This window comes from Stegastes partitus, unplaced genomic scaffold (genome assembly GCF_000690725.1).
Source record: "Stegastes partitus isolate 25-593 unplaced genomic scaffold, Stegastes_partitus-1.0.2 Scaffold1175, whole genome shotgun sequence".
NCBI classification, from domain to species: Eukaryota; Metazoa; Chordata; class Actinopteri; family Pomacentridae; genus Stegastes; species Stegastes partitus.
In genome coordinates, this window is record NW_007578906.1 from 308,428 (window position 1) to 326,180 (window position 17,753).

Consider the following 17,753-nt stretch of genomic DNA (forward strand, 5'->3'; position numbering starts at 1 on the left):
GTAGGTGTGTAGTCGCTTTTAAACTAAACACACATAAGCACAGTTATTTTAAGAAAATAAATAGATAACAAACTGAGGGAATGCTGGACTGGTTGGTAGTTTAAAACTTTTGCATCTCTACTCGCACAGTTTATCCCTATAATTAACATTATTTGCACCTTTTTTATTTTTATTTTTACAGTATTTACGCTGCTATGCCGTGAACGATTTCAAATACTTTAGATAGTTACACAACTCGTGCTAATTTTACTTGTCAGTAGAAACGAGGCGTTTACGAGGATCAGTGAATGCAGCATTACGAAGTGACAGCCTTCCGCGGGAAATTCGGTATTAGCTGAACGATTCTCTCTTGTTTGGATTACAAAACACCACAACAGCGCCATAATATATTAAATTGCCTACATACGTCTGTGTTAGTGCGTTTTAGGTAGAGGCTACGTCGCAAAATGGTAAGAAATGTTCGTTTTGTCCTGCTGTTTAGCGGGTGTTGCTGTGGACACAGTAGACGCTCATGTAGCTACATGCTACTATCTGTACGGTAGCTCTTAGCATAGCTGTTTGTTACGCTACCGTCAACACTCTGCGGCACCCGGTTAAGACACAAGGTTTATTCATACTATAATTTTAGAAAAGTGCTACTAAGCTGGCGTTACGTGTAGCAGTCATTCAGACTACCTTTCAGTCCTGAATCACTACCCGTGTAACTTGACCACTTCATATATTCAGCGCTTTTTAAGTTACTTTACAGAGGACCAATGGAAATATGAAAGAAATGTGGAGGAGATGGACTTCTCATTTAGCTATTGGCAGAAAATATGGAGTTGTCAGGCCAATATAGATAAACAAAATTGCGATTCAGTCCGACCAAGATAATTCATATTATCCCACAAACTCAAGTAAAACTTTCCAAGATGGCGCGTATTGACCTTCTTCTGTGAGGCTGGTGTGCTGCTCAGTGCTGCCACTAGTGGATGGAGGCCGTATTACAAAAACACCGATGGAGGCGGGCAGTCAGAATATTAGGGTTGCAACTAACTTTTTTTTTCTTGTTGATCAGTTGTTTGCTCTATAAAATGTCATAGAGTGATTTTAAAAAATGCTGAACAGCGTTTCCTAAAGCCCAACATGACCTATCCTTCTCATGTCTCAGTTTGTGCGTCCTTAATTCCTCTCCTCATGTCCTAGTTCCTCCCACCAGCCATGTGAGCGGAGGAGGCGAGGCAACATGCATTTAACAAAATGACACATACATGCCTTGGAGCTGATTTTTTAAAGCGGCGCCAATTAAATATGACGTGTTGTATAACTGCATCATCTTTCCATTGTTTTGGTACGGCCTACCACCGTGTTTTAGGAGATCTGTCAGATGGATAGAACAGTGATTATGATGACTTACAGTAGGCTATATAATTACTCGTAAATCCATTCACATCATGGCATAATGTGAAAACAATGTTGTTTTTTTCATTTTGATTTAACTCAAATGGGCAGGGAAGTATAAAAGAGCCATGGCGTACAAATGAGTAATACACAAATAACAAGTGACATATTTTATGAATGAGAGATTGTGTTTTACACACATTTGTTACATGCATTTGGGCAGGAGGATGGACGACAGAGGCGACAGGAAGGATAAAATTAGTGAAATAAGATGAGCCACAGGCCTGCAACTAATGATCATATTCATTGTTGATTAACATGTCGGTTATTTTTCTTAATTAATGGTCAGTTGTGTGGTCTATAAAATGGTGAAAAATGTTGACCATTATTTCCCGAATCCCAAAAGAATCCACTCATGTCATTTCTCAGTTTGCACATACTTGGTTTCTTTCCTTGTGCCCTTTTCATGTATCCTAGAGATGCGAGTGAAGGAGGTAAGGAAAAGAAACGAGGTTAAAGGAGTTGAGGCAGTATGGTTTAAGATAATGAGACATACTTGCCTTGTTTAAAAGCAACACCATTTGAATATGACGTATGGCACATATGTCCATTGTTTTATTACAGCCTGACACTGTGTTGATATATATTACATCCATACAGTTGTTGTCAGTCCTGCCCCAACATAGTCTTTATATTCCAGCTGTGTGTCACACCACTTTTATGTCATGTGTTTGACAAAGACTTCCACAAAGGCCACATCAAGGATATGCCTGTACATCCCCTCTCACAGCTCATCCATCAACCCTTGCCAATACTCTATCCTCTTTCCTGCATTATAGGAATTGAGACATCTGTCATGATGGCGCGCCCAGATCGATTTCCGGGTCACAGACAGGAGAACAGAGGAGATTAGCCTTTTCAAATTATTGTGTCCACAACCTAAAGATGTTCAGTTTACTGTCACAGAGGAGTGAAGAAGTCAGAATATATTCAAATATTTAAAAGAATCCACATTTTAGCTTTTTTTTTTTTTCTTGAAAAAATACCCAAACTGATGAGGGGATTATCTGAATAGTTGGTGATCAATTTCATAGCTGACAACTATGTGATCAATTGTTGCAGCTCTAAAATATACAGTATAGAAATCACTGGTCGGATCATTGGTCCACATGACTATTGGATATTTTCAACGTGCTCTGTTGCAATGTAAATTGTTCCTTTTGTAGTTGCAAGCACATAACAGGAGTTCAGGACAACATGAATTGGACTCCATCAATCAACCCCTCATACATTGTTTTATTGCCCCTTACATGTTACTGTTTTGTGATTTAGTCGTCTTTCTGTTACAGTCGAAGAAGAAAGGACTAAGCTTGGAGGAGAAGAGGACTCGCATGATGGAAATTTTCTTTGACTCAGTGAGTTTTTGTCTTGCACATGACTTATCTGTACAATAAATGTCACAGCTTTAATGTCCCTTTTCTGCTATCTCAATTATACTCTTAGCGCATAGATTTAAAAGCTAATAAATATTCACTTCAGTCATTGTTTTGTCATTTTTAAACACATTCTGAAAAAGAAGAGTATTGCTTTAAAGTTGCTCTTATTGATTTATGCTGCCCACTTTTTGGAAGGAGATGAAAGCTAACATGCAAACTACTACCCAGGCATAAATGGTCACAGGGGAGGGGTTGTGTTCTAGCTTCTAGAACTGCCGCAGATACAGAACAGGTTGTTTTTTTGTCAGTTTATGGTTGAATTTCTCTTTGGTGCACACACACACCACACACATATACAATCACATAAAGTCTTCACACAAATGAACAGCCCAGCAATGACAACGAGGCAGTGCTATGAATGGATTATTATTTAAGTGTAAATTAATTTCTTTAAGTATTTAAATCTCCAGATTTTTGACCTTTTAAATTTCATACTTCTCCATGCTAAACAAATACATTCATTTAAAATTAATTTAATTTAAATGAATTTAATTAACAGGAATTAATTTAGCAAAATATTAAATATATATAATGCAGAAAAAAACGATGTGTTGTTCAACATTTTAGTACTGTAGTTAAATCAGGCCAGTAAAGGTAATGGAAATGTAACATTTCTACGATTCCTAAAACAGGTAAACTCTGCATAAAAATGTCTGAAAAGAGCAACGTTGTGCTCCTGTATAAATCAAGTTATCTATGTCTACGAAGGTGTATTAACCTCAAGAAAGCCAGAATAAAGTGAAGCAAAGATACAGATGTAGATGGCTGTTAAATACTTCCTGTCTGTGTGACAGAATGCTGACAACAATTCCTTGAACATGTTCTCTCACTCTCTTACCAGAAAGATGTGTTTCAGCTGAAAGACATTGAGAAGATTGCACCTAAGACCAAAGGCATAGGTGAGTAATGATCAACAGTTTTACACAAGAAATATCATTACTTGTGCATTTTTCAGTGTTCAAGTGTGCTGCCTGCATGAAAAACAATGTTCGGTCCTTTTTTGTTTTTCATGTTTTCCCACTAGCTGAACAAATGAAACCAGTGTAAAGGTTCATAGATACGCCTCTCTTTATTTTTTAGAAAAGACAAATTATTTTGATCGATCATACTGTTATTTAATTATGTTTGCATGGTTTAGAGCCAGTTACCACATTGGCCTCATATTTCATCTGATCTCAAAGAACGTAAATAAACAAACTAATAAAAGGAAATACACCATATGTGCTAAATTCAAGACTTGTAAAATGGGCATAAATATAACAGCGAGAGCAGCAGTAAATCTTCTGGTGGGTTTTTTTTTTTTTTCTTTCTTTCTTCTCAGCGGGTGATTAATAATAGTTATAGCAGGCGAAGAGAACTACAAGAAATGCTGCAAGAGTAACAAATGGGATAATGTTAGCCATCAATTACCATTAGCGCTTCTTTAAATAGCATACAGTTAGTTTCTTTGCAGGGCCTGTACCGACAGCGTCAACAAGCGTCGCACTCTCATGCATTCTTGAAAGCACTGTGGTGACATGCTTACAGGATTGCCATGGCAACCAGGACTTGCTATTGCCATTTTAACTGTATTTAGTCTGTATAAGCAGAACCAGACCTATCAATAGCAGTCATCTCACAGTGCAGAGAACTGCTGAAAGCTTTTGGTTCCTAAGTAAAATATGTTCCCTCGACGTACGTCAGCCCAGAGCCTGACATTACGAGTACCATGGGAACATTTATAAAAATACAAACGTGGATTTTTTAAGTGCCCGAGCGCCCAGACGAGCGAAACTGTGTCGAGTGTGTTTGAGTTGAACTGTGGAGGGATTTGTTTTTAAGTGGACAAAACGTTAATCTGGAGAAACTGGATCTTGTTGCTGTGATTAAAAGCACATGTTTCTGACCCCCGTACTTGGGCATAATGTAGTTACTGAGTGATGGGGGGAAGGGGGCAACAAGAGATCTGCATTGTGGGCACATTTTCCTGTAAAAGGAGAGAAAATGTGAGAAAAGGGGCCAAGGAAGTGATCTCAGCTAAGTTTTTAAAAAAAAGAGTGGTAATACCATACTGGTAACCATTAAAAAGGCAGTTTGAAGTTTTAAAAAAAAGGCAGAAAGCTGTTTGAACAGAGAAGAGACAATGCACACATACAGAGTTTGTTTAATCCATCCAGTGTGTTTCTCATTTTCAATCCTCGTTGCCAATCCTATTTTTTGCTGCTGTTCAACATCCTCTCAGCAGATAAGCTCTTTCAGTTTCACAGTGGACCGGCTGAGCGAAGCGTGTGGGAGTATCACATTTCACCGCTGACACTGTTCAAGATGTAACTCCTGCTCTATTACATCCTCTCATGCAATGTTCTCTCAGATAAGTAGAAAACGGCCAGATAGGCTGCAGATGTGTGGGTTTAGTTTTGTGAACATTTGAGTAGCATACCTTGCCAACAGTAAAAAAAAAAAAAGAAAAAAAAAAAAGAGAGAGACCTGATGATGACTTGTACTTTTGAAACCCTGAGTAGGATGCAATATTTTACTTCCAAATAGATCTGCTGAGCTTGTACTAGCCCTGCTTCCACCATAAATCAGCTGTCCACAAACCGAATCACAAATCCGCAAATAGCTTTAACTCCACTGCAAAGCAATAAAAGGATGGAAAATTAATGATTTTATTGTGGAACGTGTACTTTCCCCTCTCTGCTGTTTTAAGCTCCCATGACAGTGAAGGATGTGCTGCAGAGCCTGGTTGATGACAACATGGTGGACTGTGAAAGAGTTGGTACGTCCAACTACTACTGGGCCTTTCCCAGTAAGGCCTTAAACACTCGCAAGCACAAACTGGAAGAGCTGCAAAAACAGGTGAGCGTCAGTTTGAGTCTGATCCACACGACCTATGCATACTATACCCAGTACATATACTAAACCTATATTTTAGGAAAGGAGAAGATAGATTTTAGTTTCCCACAAGGTTGCTGTGTTTTCTGGTTTAAGAGGACACTGTTGTTTACAGTAATGAGGTCAGCATGCGACAAACATGGCCTAGAAAATGCTTCTGTGTACTGGAGATTAAAACAAAACAGAAAGAAAACACAAATAAGCTGCTGATAAAAACCAAGAGTTTGTCAAGAGTATGTTAAAAAAAAAAAAAAAAAAAAAAGTATATATATTGTAAATATTTCTTATTAGCCATTTTTACCTTTTGATTATTCAAAATAACCATTAAAATCCAGAGGTTAAAATAAATAAAAGCAAACCCTAATGAGCATTAAAAATCTATAACGTTGTACGTTTGTGAGAGATGTGTTGTCAAAGAAAGTTCCAGCGCTCATCTTTGAATGTCAGTGATGACCCACTTCCCTCCCCTGTTGCATGGCAGACAGATGGTGTGAGGGTGGCGCCTCCTCAGAGAGCGTTAGCCACCAGATTTCTGGGGCAGAAGTTAAAAAACAGCAAGCTCTCATTAAATAACCACGTCTGATTGTGCAATACGTGTGACAATATGCAGCCGTTGGTGAGATACCACAGCCGGTAGATAATATCGTTATACATCCATTTTACGCAGCAACGCAAATGTGTGTGGTTCATGTTAAGACAAAAAAATAAAAAGACAAATAATTGTTTGCAATTTACAGACATATTACAATACAGTATCTTCTTATTAACAAATTAATTTTATCATATAACAGCACTGTAATTTTGTATGAATGCAGGTGAATCATTAATGTCAGATACAGTAACGAACTGTTATGTTCCGTTAACTCAAAACACTGCAGTCAAAGGCTACAAAAGCCATGTTAGCTCTAATGTCGATTTGTTTCAAGAAATTATTTGTTGGTCTCGGTCATTTTTCAATATTTTGAAGTTGATTTTGTTTCAGGAAAACTCAGTTATCTGTTAATGGTGTTAATGTATCGTGTGAGTTTAACGTAACTCTGTTGTTCTTAAAAGATTTCTGAATTAAAGCAGCGCAAAGTGTCTCTGGAGAAGGCGGTTGAAAAGGCCAAAGTAGGACGTCAAGATACAGTAAGAACATGTTCATCAATGTCACAAATATTCAAACTAAAATGAATGAAATAAAACGAGTTTCACATTACAAAATATGTATTTGTGCGTGTGTGTGTAGAAAGAAAGAAGCTCTCTGCTGAAGGAAGTGGGGGCTTTGAGAGAGGAGCGAACGCAGCTGCAGGCTGAGCTGGAGAAATACCGAGAGTGTGACCCAGAAGTAGTGGAGGAGATGAGTGAGTACACATGACACCTGACAGATTTTAAAACATTTATCTATTTTTTTTTGCCTCAAACACACCATCCACAGTTACTGACTGACAGCATGTTGAGTTAACTGTGTAGTCACTTTTTTAGGGCGTAGTTGGTGTTTGGAGTGTGTTCTTAGTTCTCTGTTTCCGTTTTATGACAAGGTTTGTGTTGCAGGACTATCAGATTACATTATACAAAGGTTTACATTTTTCTAGTTACCCTGAATTCAATGTCCAATTAAATTAGAGAAGGACTTGAAGAGCAAAGCAGGTCACTGCAGAGTGCTATTCAAGCCCTTATTTGGTTAATAAATATTTTTTCCACAAGATTTAATCAACTGCTGTCTCTCTGATGAACAAACGAGCTCATTTGTTCTTTGTGTCAATATCCAGGTGTTAATAAGCTTCGAGCCGCACTGTGAGCCATTGTAGTTAGAAGCTTTGATCTTAACAAACAAAATTAGGCTCTTGAAAGAATAAGATGGAGCACTGGATTCTCACATCAGGTGGCTATTCAATGCAGATGGGACTGTTTTGCACACAGTGAGGATCTCTGATTAAAAGGCGAGGCAAAGGAACGAGTTGGGCAACATCCAGCATTTGAGAGGCTTCTGTAGTATTCAGCCTGACGTGAATAAGTGGTTTCACACCAGATAACAAACACAATAGTGCAGTTGGAGCTGGATTATTTCAGTGTAACCTCCCACACGATGTTGGATATTGGGGCGATACAAATAAGACTTTGGTGCGGTTGGCTGACATGAAGAATTTTCACCCTCTTTTTAGCTGTTGAGCACAGCAATGATTCAACACAAAGACAGTTACTTTAATGGAAATGATAACAGAGAACTCCTCCAGTAACCAGTCCTCCACTGAACTTGGCTTCCAATCAAAAGCACCTACTCACAGTTAAACATAAGCAAGATGTGGCAAAGCATATTTTACACCCTCATATTTCCTCCTCACTCGTTCTACTGAATGATGTTGGACGTTCAGACAGCTCGAAATAAGGTGTGAATGCATTCAAATGCGTTTAAGTGATGTTGGGACTCAGGATCATTTCTAAAGCCTACACATGACCACATTTATGATGAGTACAAATGCCTGACAGCTGATCTGCCGGCGTTAAAGAGCGAGATGTCACAGTGTGTATTTTATGGCGTGCTCTGCTCTTCTCTGACTCCACTGCAGAGAACAAACATGTCTGTTTAGCAGCAGGGTTTCAGATTCTCACGGTTAAAATCAAACGCGAGGAAGCGAAAAACTGACCACAAGTTGCTTAACATGCAGTTTTAAGGTTGTTTTAAAATATCAGCTTCGACCACAGACATAGATACAAGACAGCAAGTGTGAGGAGAGCAAGACTTCCTGCTGTAACGGAGGTATCTTTGTCTTAAGACTCGAATGTCAGTTTTAATTGCAAGCTAAATGAACCTCTGACCTCTCATTTTACGGGGATGGTATTATAAACTTTTAAAACCGCCAAGACAAGGCCACAGGACATGACTTCTTTACTGGCTGTTACACACCTCATTCCATGAAATGGCTTCACAATGCATGCAGCTATTGATGGTATTAGAAAAATCCTAGACTGCTTTGTGTTCATGTTACAGCTGACCTGTGGTATAGGGGGTGTGTTACTTTATCTGCCCATGTGACATGTGTGGTGTCATAAAAATATCTGGTCTGTTTACCTGCACCTCCCAACGTTACACCAGCCCTGCATTCAGCGTGCACACGGCTCGGCTGGGTTTTTTCCACTCCACTGTGGCAATACTGTCTCTTTTAATGACAGTCACACCGACATGCAGACAGGTGATTTGTGAATAACCTGCTTTTTTGAAAATTATTTGAAATTTCAAAAAGTGATTTCTGCAATTGCATGTGAGCTAAAAGGTAAAACGTACAGCCATCCCATAATTACATCAAGTTATAATCAAGACTAAAGCAAGACAATCAAACATATTCACACATTCTAGGTTTCACATGTGAATATTTGTTGTCTTAGACTCCTGTGACAGAAAAGTGAGGGTTTTTAAGTTTTGTTATGTTGGTAAATGGTGGATGGAATTTTTGTCACTGTTTTCTGACATTTTATAGACCCAATGATTAACTGATGATAAAAATAACTGTTAGTTGCAGCCCTAAATTAAATCAAGGTCACATCCCCATGAAGAGCCTCTGTCATCGAGAATAGATCAGAGGCGTCTATAGAAGCACTCTGTCAAGTGCAGCTGGACATCTTGTTCAGAACTATCCAGTATATTGAGTATTTAACTTAGTGCATCACTTGCCAGGTTATTAGACAGACTCATCTAAAACTAATGCAGTCTAACACAGTTGGGCTGCAGTGATTCCTGCCTTAATGAAGGTTAGGATGTTGATATATTTGTGTTTCATATATAATTCTGCTAAAACTGTCTTGGAAAAGTGTTGATTTAACTGCACAGTGATTTTGGAGGCTGCAGTTTGTGGTGCTGCTGAACTGTATTGCGTTACACTGACAGGTGTTTCTTTTATTTTGTCCACCCTATTTATATCACTGAGTGGAGGCTAAATAACAGAAACGCCTCACAGTATATAATCTCATTCAATTCAACTGCAATGCAAACCACATCCTTCAAAAGGACCATACAGTTGCATCCCCACCTGTCTAAAACAAAACCTGAACATTAACCTTCATGAAGACAGGATTTAAACTGAGTGTGTATCACTAAGACACATTCCTCTTAAGCTTTTCTGCTAAAGCGTCAGGGAGTCTGGTGGAGCTTTGACTGTCGTTTCTTAATAGAAGATAGAAGCATGTTTTGAACGTCCTTGTTTTTGCGTTAGTATATATTCTGATTTCAAAAACCTGAATTAGTCACAATCCAGGTAGAAACCTGTTATGTCGCTGTTAGAGAGTAGCCAGAGAATTGGCCCCTAAATCCAAGCAGACAGATAAAAGCCAAATTTGGCCAGAAAAAAAAATATGCAGTGGAAATTTTGCTCAAAAAGTCACTTATATCAACATGATATGACAGATTGTGAGTGATTGTGTGTACAGCATAAAGTGTTATACTTCCTCTTTGAGGTATATTTTACTTGAGGCGACAAAAACAATATTTTTTATTCATGTTGGAACTAAGAGGAGATGGTATGAGCAATTTATCAACCCCCTTACAGAAACGTCTCTGAACACCCCTCTATGGCCGCCTCTCTTCATTCCCAGCTGCCATATTATACACACACATACATGATTTCAACAGCAATCTGTTGAAAGTGATTTTAGGCAACGACTGAGTATAATTAACTGTGTCTGAGGATTTGTTGACTTCTGTTAAGTTTAAATCTAAAGTCCTAATTATTAATTAGACAAAGAGTATGTGAAGTTATCAAAACACTTTTTCATATGTGTGTCAACGAGAAGATCAGGTCTGGTGTTGATTACTCTGCATATTACAGACATAATCTATTGTCATCTTAAACACATTTACACTCATTTCATCTCATTCTATGTATGGTGAAGACTTTCTAAACATTGGTGTTGTACGATAGAAATAACTTTCCTCAGTCCAAAAAAATAGGTATGTTTATTTTCCTCTTGACATTTTAATAAACATTATCAATCAGTTACCTGTTATTGTTATCATCCCTGGAATTTAATATTGGTACATCATTATCACAGATAACTGATAAATCTGAAGTTCAACAGATAAATCAAAGGACTGCCTTTCCTTTCAGTGCCTTTTGTTTTCACATTACAAGTGACTACACATGCCTACAGGTCTGATTTTGTTCATTCTTCACCACACACACACACACACAGAGCTTTCTTACAGATAACCATCTCAACTCACCGAAGCTTGGATTGTACTCTGAGAGCAGCTATGTGCTGAGTGTATGACATTGTGTTATGTTTGTCGCTGAAGGGGCTTTGACTGAACTTGCAGAATGGGCTCAGACCTGTTCCTGCTTATAGGGAAGCTGTAAACATGATACTCTGAGGTTCAGAGAGCATCTCAAGGTGGCCGTCTGTTAAGACTTCTCAGCTTACAGCATTATTGCAGATGTTGTAATGTACTGCCTGTGTTGGGTTTTTTTTAAGGATTTTGTGGAAGGATGTAAAATGATCATCAGAATTGCTCAGAAATGATGAAATGGCAGCTGGTTCATACTGTGTCTGTCGTTGCTTGTTCAAGAATCAGAAGTAGGGTATCTCATAGCATGATTTACTTCCTACACCGTGTCTCTGTTCACATTAAAGCAGACCAACAGTCTATTTGGAACTACCTATTGGTTTGTTTTTATAATGTCCTCACACTTTTCAACATATTGCCACATTCACACAACCAACAATGAACATGAGCTACAAAAACAAAACTTAAAGTGTACATTGTGTGTTAGATTCATGTCTTCTTTCTTGTGTATCTTTGAGTAAATAGCTGCCACACCCATGCAGGCCTGTATACTGTTGTGGCAACAGGTGGGATGGAAACCACCAAATAATCAGACAGAAATCAACATTTAAACACATTTGTGGGCTGGAGTCACTGTGTCATTTCTCTCATTAGATTAAACGCAAAGACGTTTCAAAAACACAGTCGTGCTCACTGTAATTACCACTTCAAAAACTATTGGTGGTGCACGCGACAAAACAAACAGACAAGGTTATGATTTATGTGAGAATAAGTAGGTCAAAATGTTTGACAATGCTTGCCACACCTTTAAGCCTACCTCTAAGCTGTTGTGATAGCAGGCATGGTTAAAAACCAAACATGGGTAGGGCAACAAAAAAAAAAAAATCACAGAATGGTCGTGCATGACTGATATGACACCTTAAGAGGAGACAGAAAGTTGAACCTTCATCTTTTTTATAACCATATTGAATTAATATTCAATCCTAAATGATTTGTCTACTGAAGAAACAGTGATTATCTCGTCTTTTCCATGTGTATGTATGTATATATTCAATGTTTAGGCTGCTTTCTTCAGATAAAATCCAGTATTCTAAGTTAATTGTGACTTTTATTTACAGTTTGCTTGTTTGAATCATCAATAAGCATTATCCCTGCCAAATATACAATAATCATTTGGGTAGGTAAGCAAATGAAAAGTCAAAAGATCAGTGAGTCAGAACAGCTGGCAGGTCTGGATGTTGGGTGAAAAGGTTTGCACAATGGACCCACGAGTTGTGTCAGAAGTTGCCTAATTCATTTCCTCCCACTTGGCTTTATTTTTAACGAATAAAACATTTGTCTTCACTGTTGCGTAATTAATGTATGCTGGAAAAAGTCTTTGATTCCCTTACAGGCCCAGGCAATGTTTGCCACGTATTCTCACGATCCTACCAGACACTTTTAACAATAGCTCTGGATCTTTTCCAGTTTTCATAAAGGACAAATCATAGAGAAATGCTCCAATCCTGCTGTAAACCTTGCCTGAAATAGTTTATATTGGCTGCGTTTAAGGCAGCCGTGGCCCTGCAGCCGCCAAACCAGTGTCTGTGGATAGTTATTGCAGAATTAACAAAAGGTTATTTTTAACTTCTGGTAAAAGGTAAAGTGATTATTCCAGGTGCCTTAAGACTTAATGATGTTATCTGCTGTTGTTTTAGGATTAGTTTTACGGGCCACCAGACATTTCACGCAGAAGTAGAGCACTCTTCAGTTACTGCACATTGTTCGGCTCTATTTCAGGTTTCTATAGTCGATGAGCTGTTTGAGTCAGTGAAGAGAGGCTAAAGTGTCCACTTTCATTTAGTAGGAAACCCCCACTTGTTCATACACCCATGATTGTAGCTACCTGACCAGCACATCACTGACTGTACTGCCAGAGAAGTATTTTTTCTCTTTTGTTGTCAGTGTTTTGTGACTGGTATATTTTTTGTTTTTCAACCTATAAGACTTGTTTCAGCTTGTTTTCTTCTCTGGAGACGACAAACCGTCAACCGAGCCCTCACATTTAGCATATATTTGTTTTTATTTGGTTTATTTGTGTATGCACGGTGTGTGAGTCTTGCTCATAAAAGCTAAAGATCATTAAAGAAACAAAGCATGGGAAATGAAGCACAACACAGAAAAGGACATTGATGTTTTTTTGTCTCTCATGTGTAACAGGGCACTTTTCATAATGCTCTCACAGAATAATTGAGCAGAACTCTTCCTCTTACTGGGGATGTTATTGTACTGACTCTGTTGGTTGCCTTGAAAGTCTTTTGAGGACAGAAATTTGCTTTGTTGCTGAAAAACTGCATTTGCCCTCGTTCAGCCGGCTGCTGCTGTGACCTGACTCTGATTGTGGTGAATGAATGGAGGGATGAACTTTACATGTATGATGCACATACTGATCACAATTTGTTTTTGTTTTTTTTCACAGGAAAATCAAATGTTGTTGCGAAAGAAGCTGTTTCCAGGTGGACAGGTGAGTCAAGTTACCTTTTTGCACATGTAAGAAGTTTCAATTCAAACTGCATTAATCAGTTGACACCAAATCAACACTTTTTTCAAGCAAAAACATTTGATAGTTACAGCTTCTCACGTAGAAGCGAGAACTTGCTAACTTGCCATAGTCATACTTTAGTAAATTAAATATTTTTGGGATTAATACTTTTGGTTGAAGACATTTTTTGATATCTTTTGGGCTTAAGGAAATTGTAGTAGATTAAGATTTTTTTTTTTTTTTCTTTTTTTTTTTCTTTTTACATTTTTGATGCTCTTTAGACTAAAAATTCTATGAGCCTAAGATGTCAGCAGGTTAATCTGTATCCAAAAATAATGTCCAGTCAGACCTACTCTGGATTTAACATCACTGTTGTATAGAACAGGTTCCTCTGAGTGCTGAGTTAAAAAATAACCTCAGAATGACAGTGGCAGGGCCTACACCATTGATTGCCCTTTAAAACATTCAAATTCACAAGTGAAAGCTGTAAAGACACTTTGTGTCTAACAGTTACCTCCCAGGAGTCGACACTTAGGCTCTCTGTATGCATTTGTTGACCTGAGCAGTAACCCTGGACACAGCTGACCTTTGAGGATCATGGCAACCAGCAAAGCCTGTGGTCCTTTGACTCTTTAGGTCAACATTGCCTGTTGCTGGTCAACACAGGCAGTTTTGGTTGACACAGATTTGCTTTCAGAATTAAACTCATTTGAAGAAACTGAGTCCTATCTGCCTCTTCCACAACTTGTACTTCCTTCTTCTTATTATCACTGCGTGCGCTGCCTTGTCTCAGAACAAGAACACTGTAATGTTCTCACACTTTGCTGTTCTTGTTCTTACAGGTCTTATCATTCAGTTCAGCTTTGCAAATCTTCTAGTTTTGGGGGAAGAAATGACTGCCACTTTTGTGTACCTTTTGTTTCTTAACAGTAGTATGCACTGCATTGCTGTTTTGTATCGCTGTTATTTCAGCATCTAGTAGGTTGCAGCAGATCTCTGCAAATTTAAGCAACAATGCTGCTTAATGTGTCGAATCTTCTGCAGCTACAGTCTCAAGACTTTACTTCAGGAAAATGATGTGCAACTTTGAATGTTGCTACTTGACCCTGAGACACACCCACACAAGCCCTGACACATTTAGCCGCTTGTCTTATCAAAAGTGGAGTTTAGTGATCCACAGGACTGAAGTGAAAGCCATTACTAGTGTGAGTAAGAGTTTGTTGGCTTAAGCTGCTGATAGTAAAGGCGCCAGTCAACATGAATGTGTTTGATTAGATTTTTAAACTGATGACACAGTTTTTAACATTGTCTCATGAATTACCTCCAAAACATTTTCCTGTAGTCAAGACATTTTATTATTATATTATTATTTTATTTTTTTGTTGGTACTTCCAGTGATTCATTGTATATTTATGTGTTTGTTTTAGTTATTTTCATGTCTGATTGTCATTGTACATTCAGCATCAGAAGTCATCACATTTACTCACTTTAATTTCTTAATACAGTTAACACCACAGTCAACAGTTAAAAATTAAATAGAATTACACTGTGGGATCGTGTGCATTCATGTTCAGTAACTCGCCAAGTCAAAAATGTTAAACGGATCCCTTATATTGTGAAGTTATGTAAATAAAGTGTCAAAATCCCACTACAAAAAAACCCACAAACCAAAAGACTGAGTTCACTAAGCAAAAACACATCTCAGTTAGGAAATTGTCTAGAGGATTGCCACAGTTTCAGCTCACGCACATGCTCCGTAAAACTAAATAATATTAAATCTGCGCTCACTCGGATCTCTTTTCAAAATAATGGTGCACTTGTGTCAACAATCAAATTGTAGCGTAAAGCTCATAGAGCGCCTCACCTTCATTAAGGTCCTCATTAAGACCTGTCAGATTCCCCTTAATTACCCAGATTGTTTCCAGCCGCCGTAGATCTTCTCTGGTGGGAAATGTCCGCTGGGCTCAGGAAGTAATAATCAAATCTTCGGCCAAACTTTTACCAAACCGACATCGAACAAATGCCTCAGAACAGCAGAGCAGATGGTTTTGTCCTTGGACTCAAGCGTCATCCTTGAGTCCAAGAGTGTGTTGCTTTTCCCAGACTGTAAATCTGTGTAACACTGAATGAGAAGATGCGTCAGTGTATTTCATCTAATTAAGTATTCCTGTTTTTAGACAATGTGTTCGCCATCAAGTCGTGGACAAAGAAGAAGTTTTCCTACGATGACAGCCGCATTAATAAAGCCTTTGGGATCCCTGAGGACTTCGACTACATGGACTGACTGCCCGCGTTTCTACCAGAGTTCATGGATGCAGTTTATGGGAAAATATGTTTTGAAGATTCTGTTTGAAGCCTACATACCTGGTCCCTGCATTTCTAGTTTCTGTTCTGTGTGTTGGAGTGAAGATTGCACCAGGATTCACGTCTATGGCATGGGGTGGGCTTTCAATAAGGACAGGAAACGGTGATTTCGCAGCAGCAGATGGACTTTATCAGCAGATACTGTGTTGCTTTGGTGCAACCAGAGAAGAAACTGAATGACCCATTAGTGCCTGTTCGAGGTGACAGGTTTCTGTGATGAACACAACTTAGCAGCCGGACTTTTGGGACACCTGTTTGCATGAAAACTGAGAGCTCCAAGTTGATGATGGAAATGACTCAACGCTTAACACATCTGTGCTGCCAGTGAATTCGTTTTTATGGCTAAAACAGATGGTTTGGAACGAAATACTCGGGCACTTTTTTCTTTCGTTTTTCAACTTCCAGTAATCTTAAGAAACAAAAAGTGCATTGAGAGTGATGGCAGATTACAGAGGATATGTTTAGGTTATGTGTACTCTGCTGGTAATACTTAGTTTTTAAAGTACATTTATTCTCTGTACAACCTCTTTTGGTGCAAAGAAATTGGCCCTCTGAGTTTTACAGGTATGTTTCTAGAGTTAAAAGAATTCTTTTGCAGTGTCTGCATGTGTTTACAAAAGGCCTCCTATCTTTCACTTTAATTTCTGAATAAATTACCACCGGAACATAACAAAATCCTTCAAAAAAAAGCACTGCATTTTTTTTTCCTTTCAGGCCTGCACACTCACTTTCTGTATGAACCAAAAAAAGGAACACTGTTGTCATGACATGCCTAGAATGATGATCGCTCTGCCTTTTTTCCTCCCTTTTTTCTGCCAAACTAGATGCAAAACAGGTTGTTGTGTGTTGTGAGTTTGCTCAGTGGCCTACTTGACAAGGCCAATGTGTCTGGGTTTGTTGATTTAAATTTCAAATGTGCTTCGTACTTGTCTTCCTTTACTCATCCATTTGTTTTTTTTCCCCCCAGTGCATGAGTTATATGCAAATATATTTCTCGTTGATTTGCAACTTCTCAGCACAAGTTACTGTTTCTGCAAACTGTTAAAAAAACAAGCTGGTAGTAAAACACTATTTTTCTGAATAAAAGTTTTGTATTTGTAATTCCTCCTATTGCCGTTTTAGCACTGCAAGGTTTGTGTCCTTGCATCATGTGTATTTATTTATTGTGGCAACCGTAACCTTCTTGTTGAAGTGCGCTGATGACTGTAGCAACACTAATCCTGAAAACAAAAAATGCTAAATGCTTTTTTTTTTTTTTGAGGGAGCTGACACACCCACAGAAAAGAAAAAACCTGAGTATAAGTTCATGTGCATACCTGCCCGACCTGTCCTGTGATTCACGAGTCTGACATGCTGAATGTCAAAGCCCTGTTTGAAGACTCTGCATAGTTTTACCTCGTTGACTTAGAGTCGCACTAATTTCAGCTTCTTTTGTCAAACATGCCTTGTTCTCAGAAGACACGAACGATGCAGCACTTTGGGCAGACGATAGACTTTCACTTCACCTAAATGCAGCACCACAGACGAATACGCGACACCTAACTGCCGCATAAAGAGCATTGGTCGCATGTATTTTTAAGGGTTGCTATGAAGTAGGTTTAAAACCTGTTTTTACTCATTTGCATTGTAATAGTAGGCGTTTCCACATGTTTCTCACTAGTGTCAGTAGGCGTATTCAGATCTGGATTTACAGACGTGAGAGTGACAATGGGTAAAAGTCCAGCATTCTTTAGATTACCTACTCAGGTAAATTAACAGAAAAGTTGTGGTTTTGCCATAAAATGTCCCTTCAGACTGAGATATTATTATATAATCCAATATTAGAACAGCATTTTACTCCTGAAGCTGATCAACGTCTTGC

General features: G+C 38.4%; 1 protein-coding gene across 1 annotated transcript; it reads left to right on the forward strand.

The window, feature by feature from the left end:
* The first annotated feature begins 342 nt into the window (after positions 1 to 342).
* mnd1 (meiotic nuclear divisions 1 homolog (S. cerevisiae)) lies at positions 343 to 16,993 on the forward strand. The gene is made up of 8 exons (XM_008296997.1): positions 343 to 449; positions 2,730 to 2,795; positions 3,718 to 3,775; positions 5,566 to 5,714; positions 6,804 to 6,878; positions 6,979 to 7,093; positions 13,466 to 13,510; positions 15,706 to 16,993. The coding sequence occupies exons 1-8, from the start codon at positions 447 to 449 to the stop codon at positions 15,810 to 15,812; spliced, it is 618 nt and encodes a 205-aa protein (XP_008295219.1). The 5' UTR covers positions 343 to 446; the 3' UTR covers positions 15,813 to 16,993.
* Positions 16,994 to 17,753: the final 760 nt, after the last annotated feature.

Bases quoted from the DNA above. Each gene is read 5' to 3' on its own strand.
- mnd1 (XM_008296997.1), top strand. The intron at 2,796-3,717 runs GTGAGTTTTTGT...CTCTCTTACCAG, and splicing joins TGGAAATTTTCTTTGACTCA to AAAGATGTGTTTCAGCTGAA. The intron at 6,879-6,978 runs GTAAGAACATGT...GTGTGTGTGTAG, and splicing joins AAGTAGGACGTCAAGATACA to AAAGAAAGAAGCTCTCTGCT.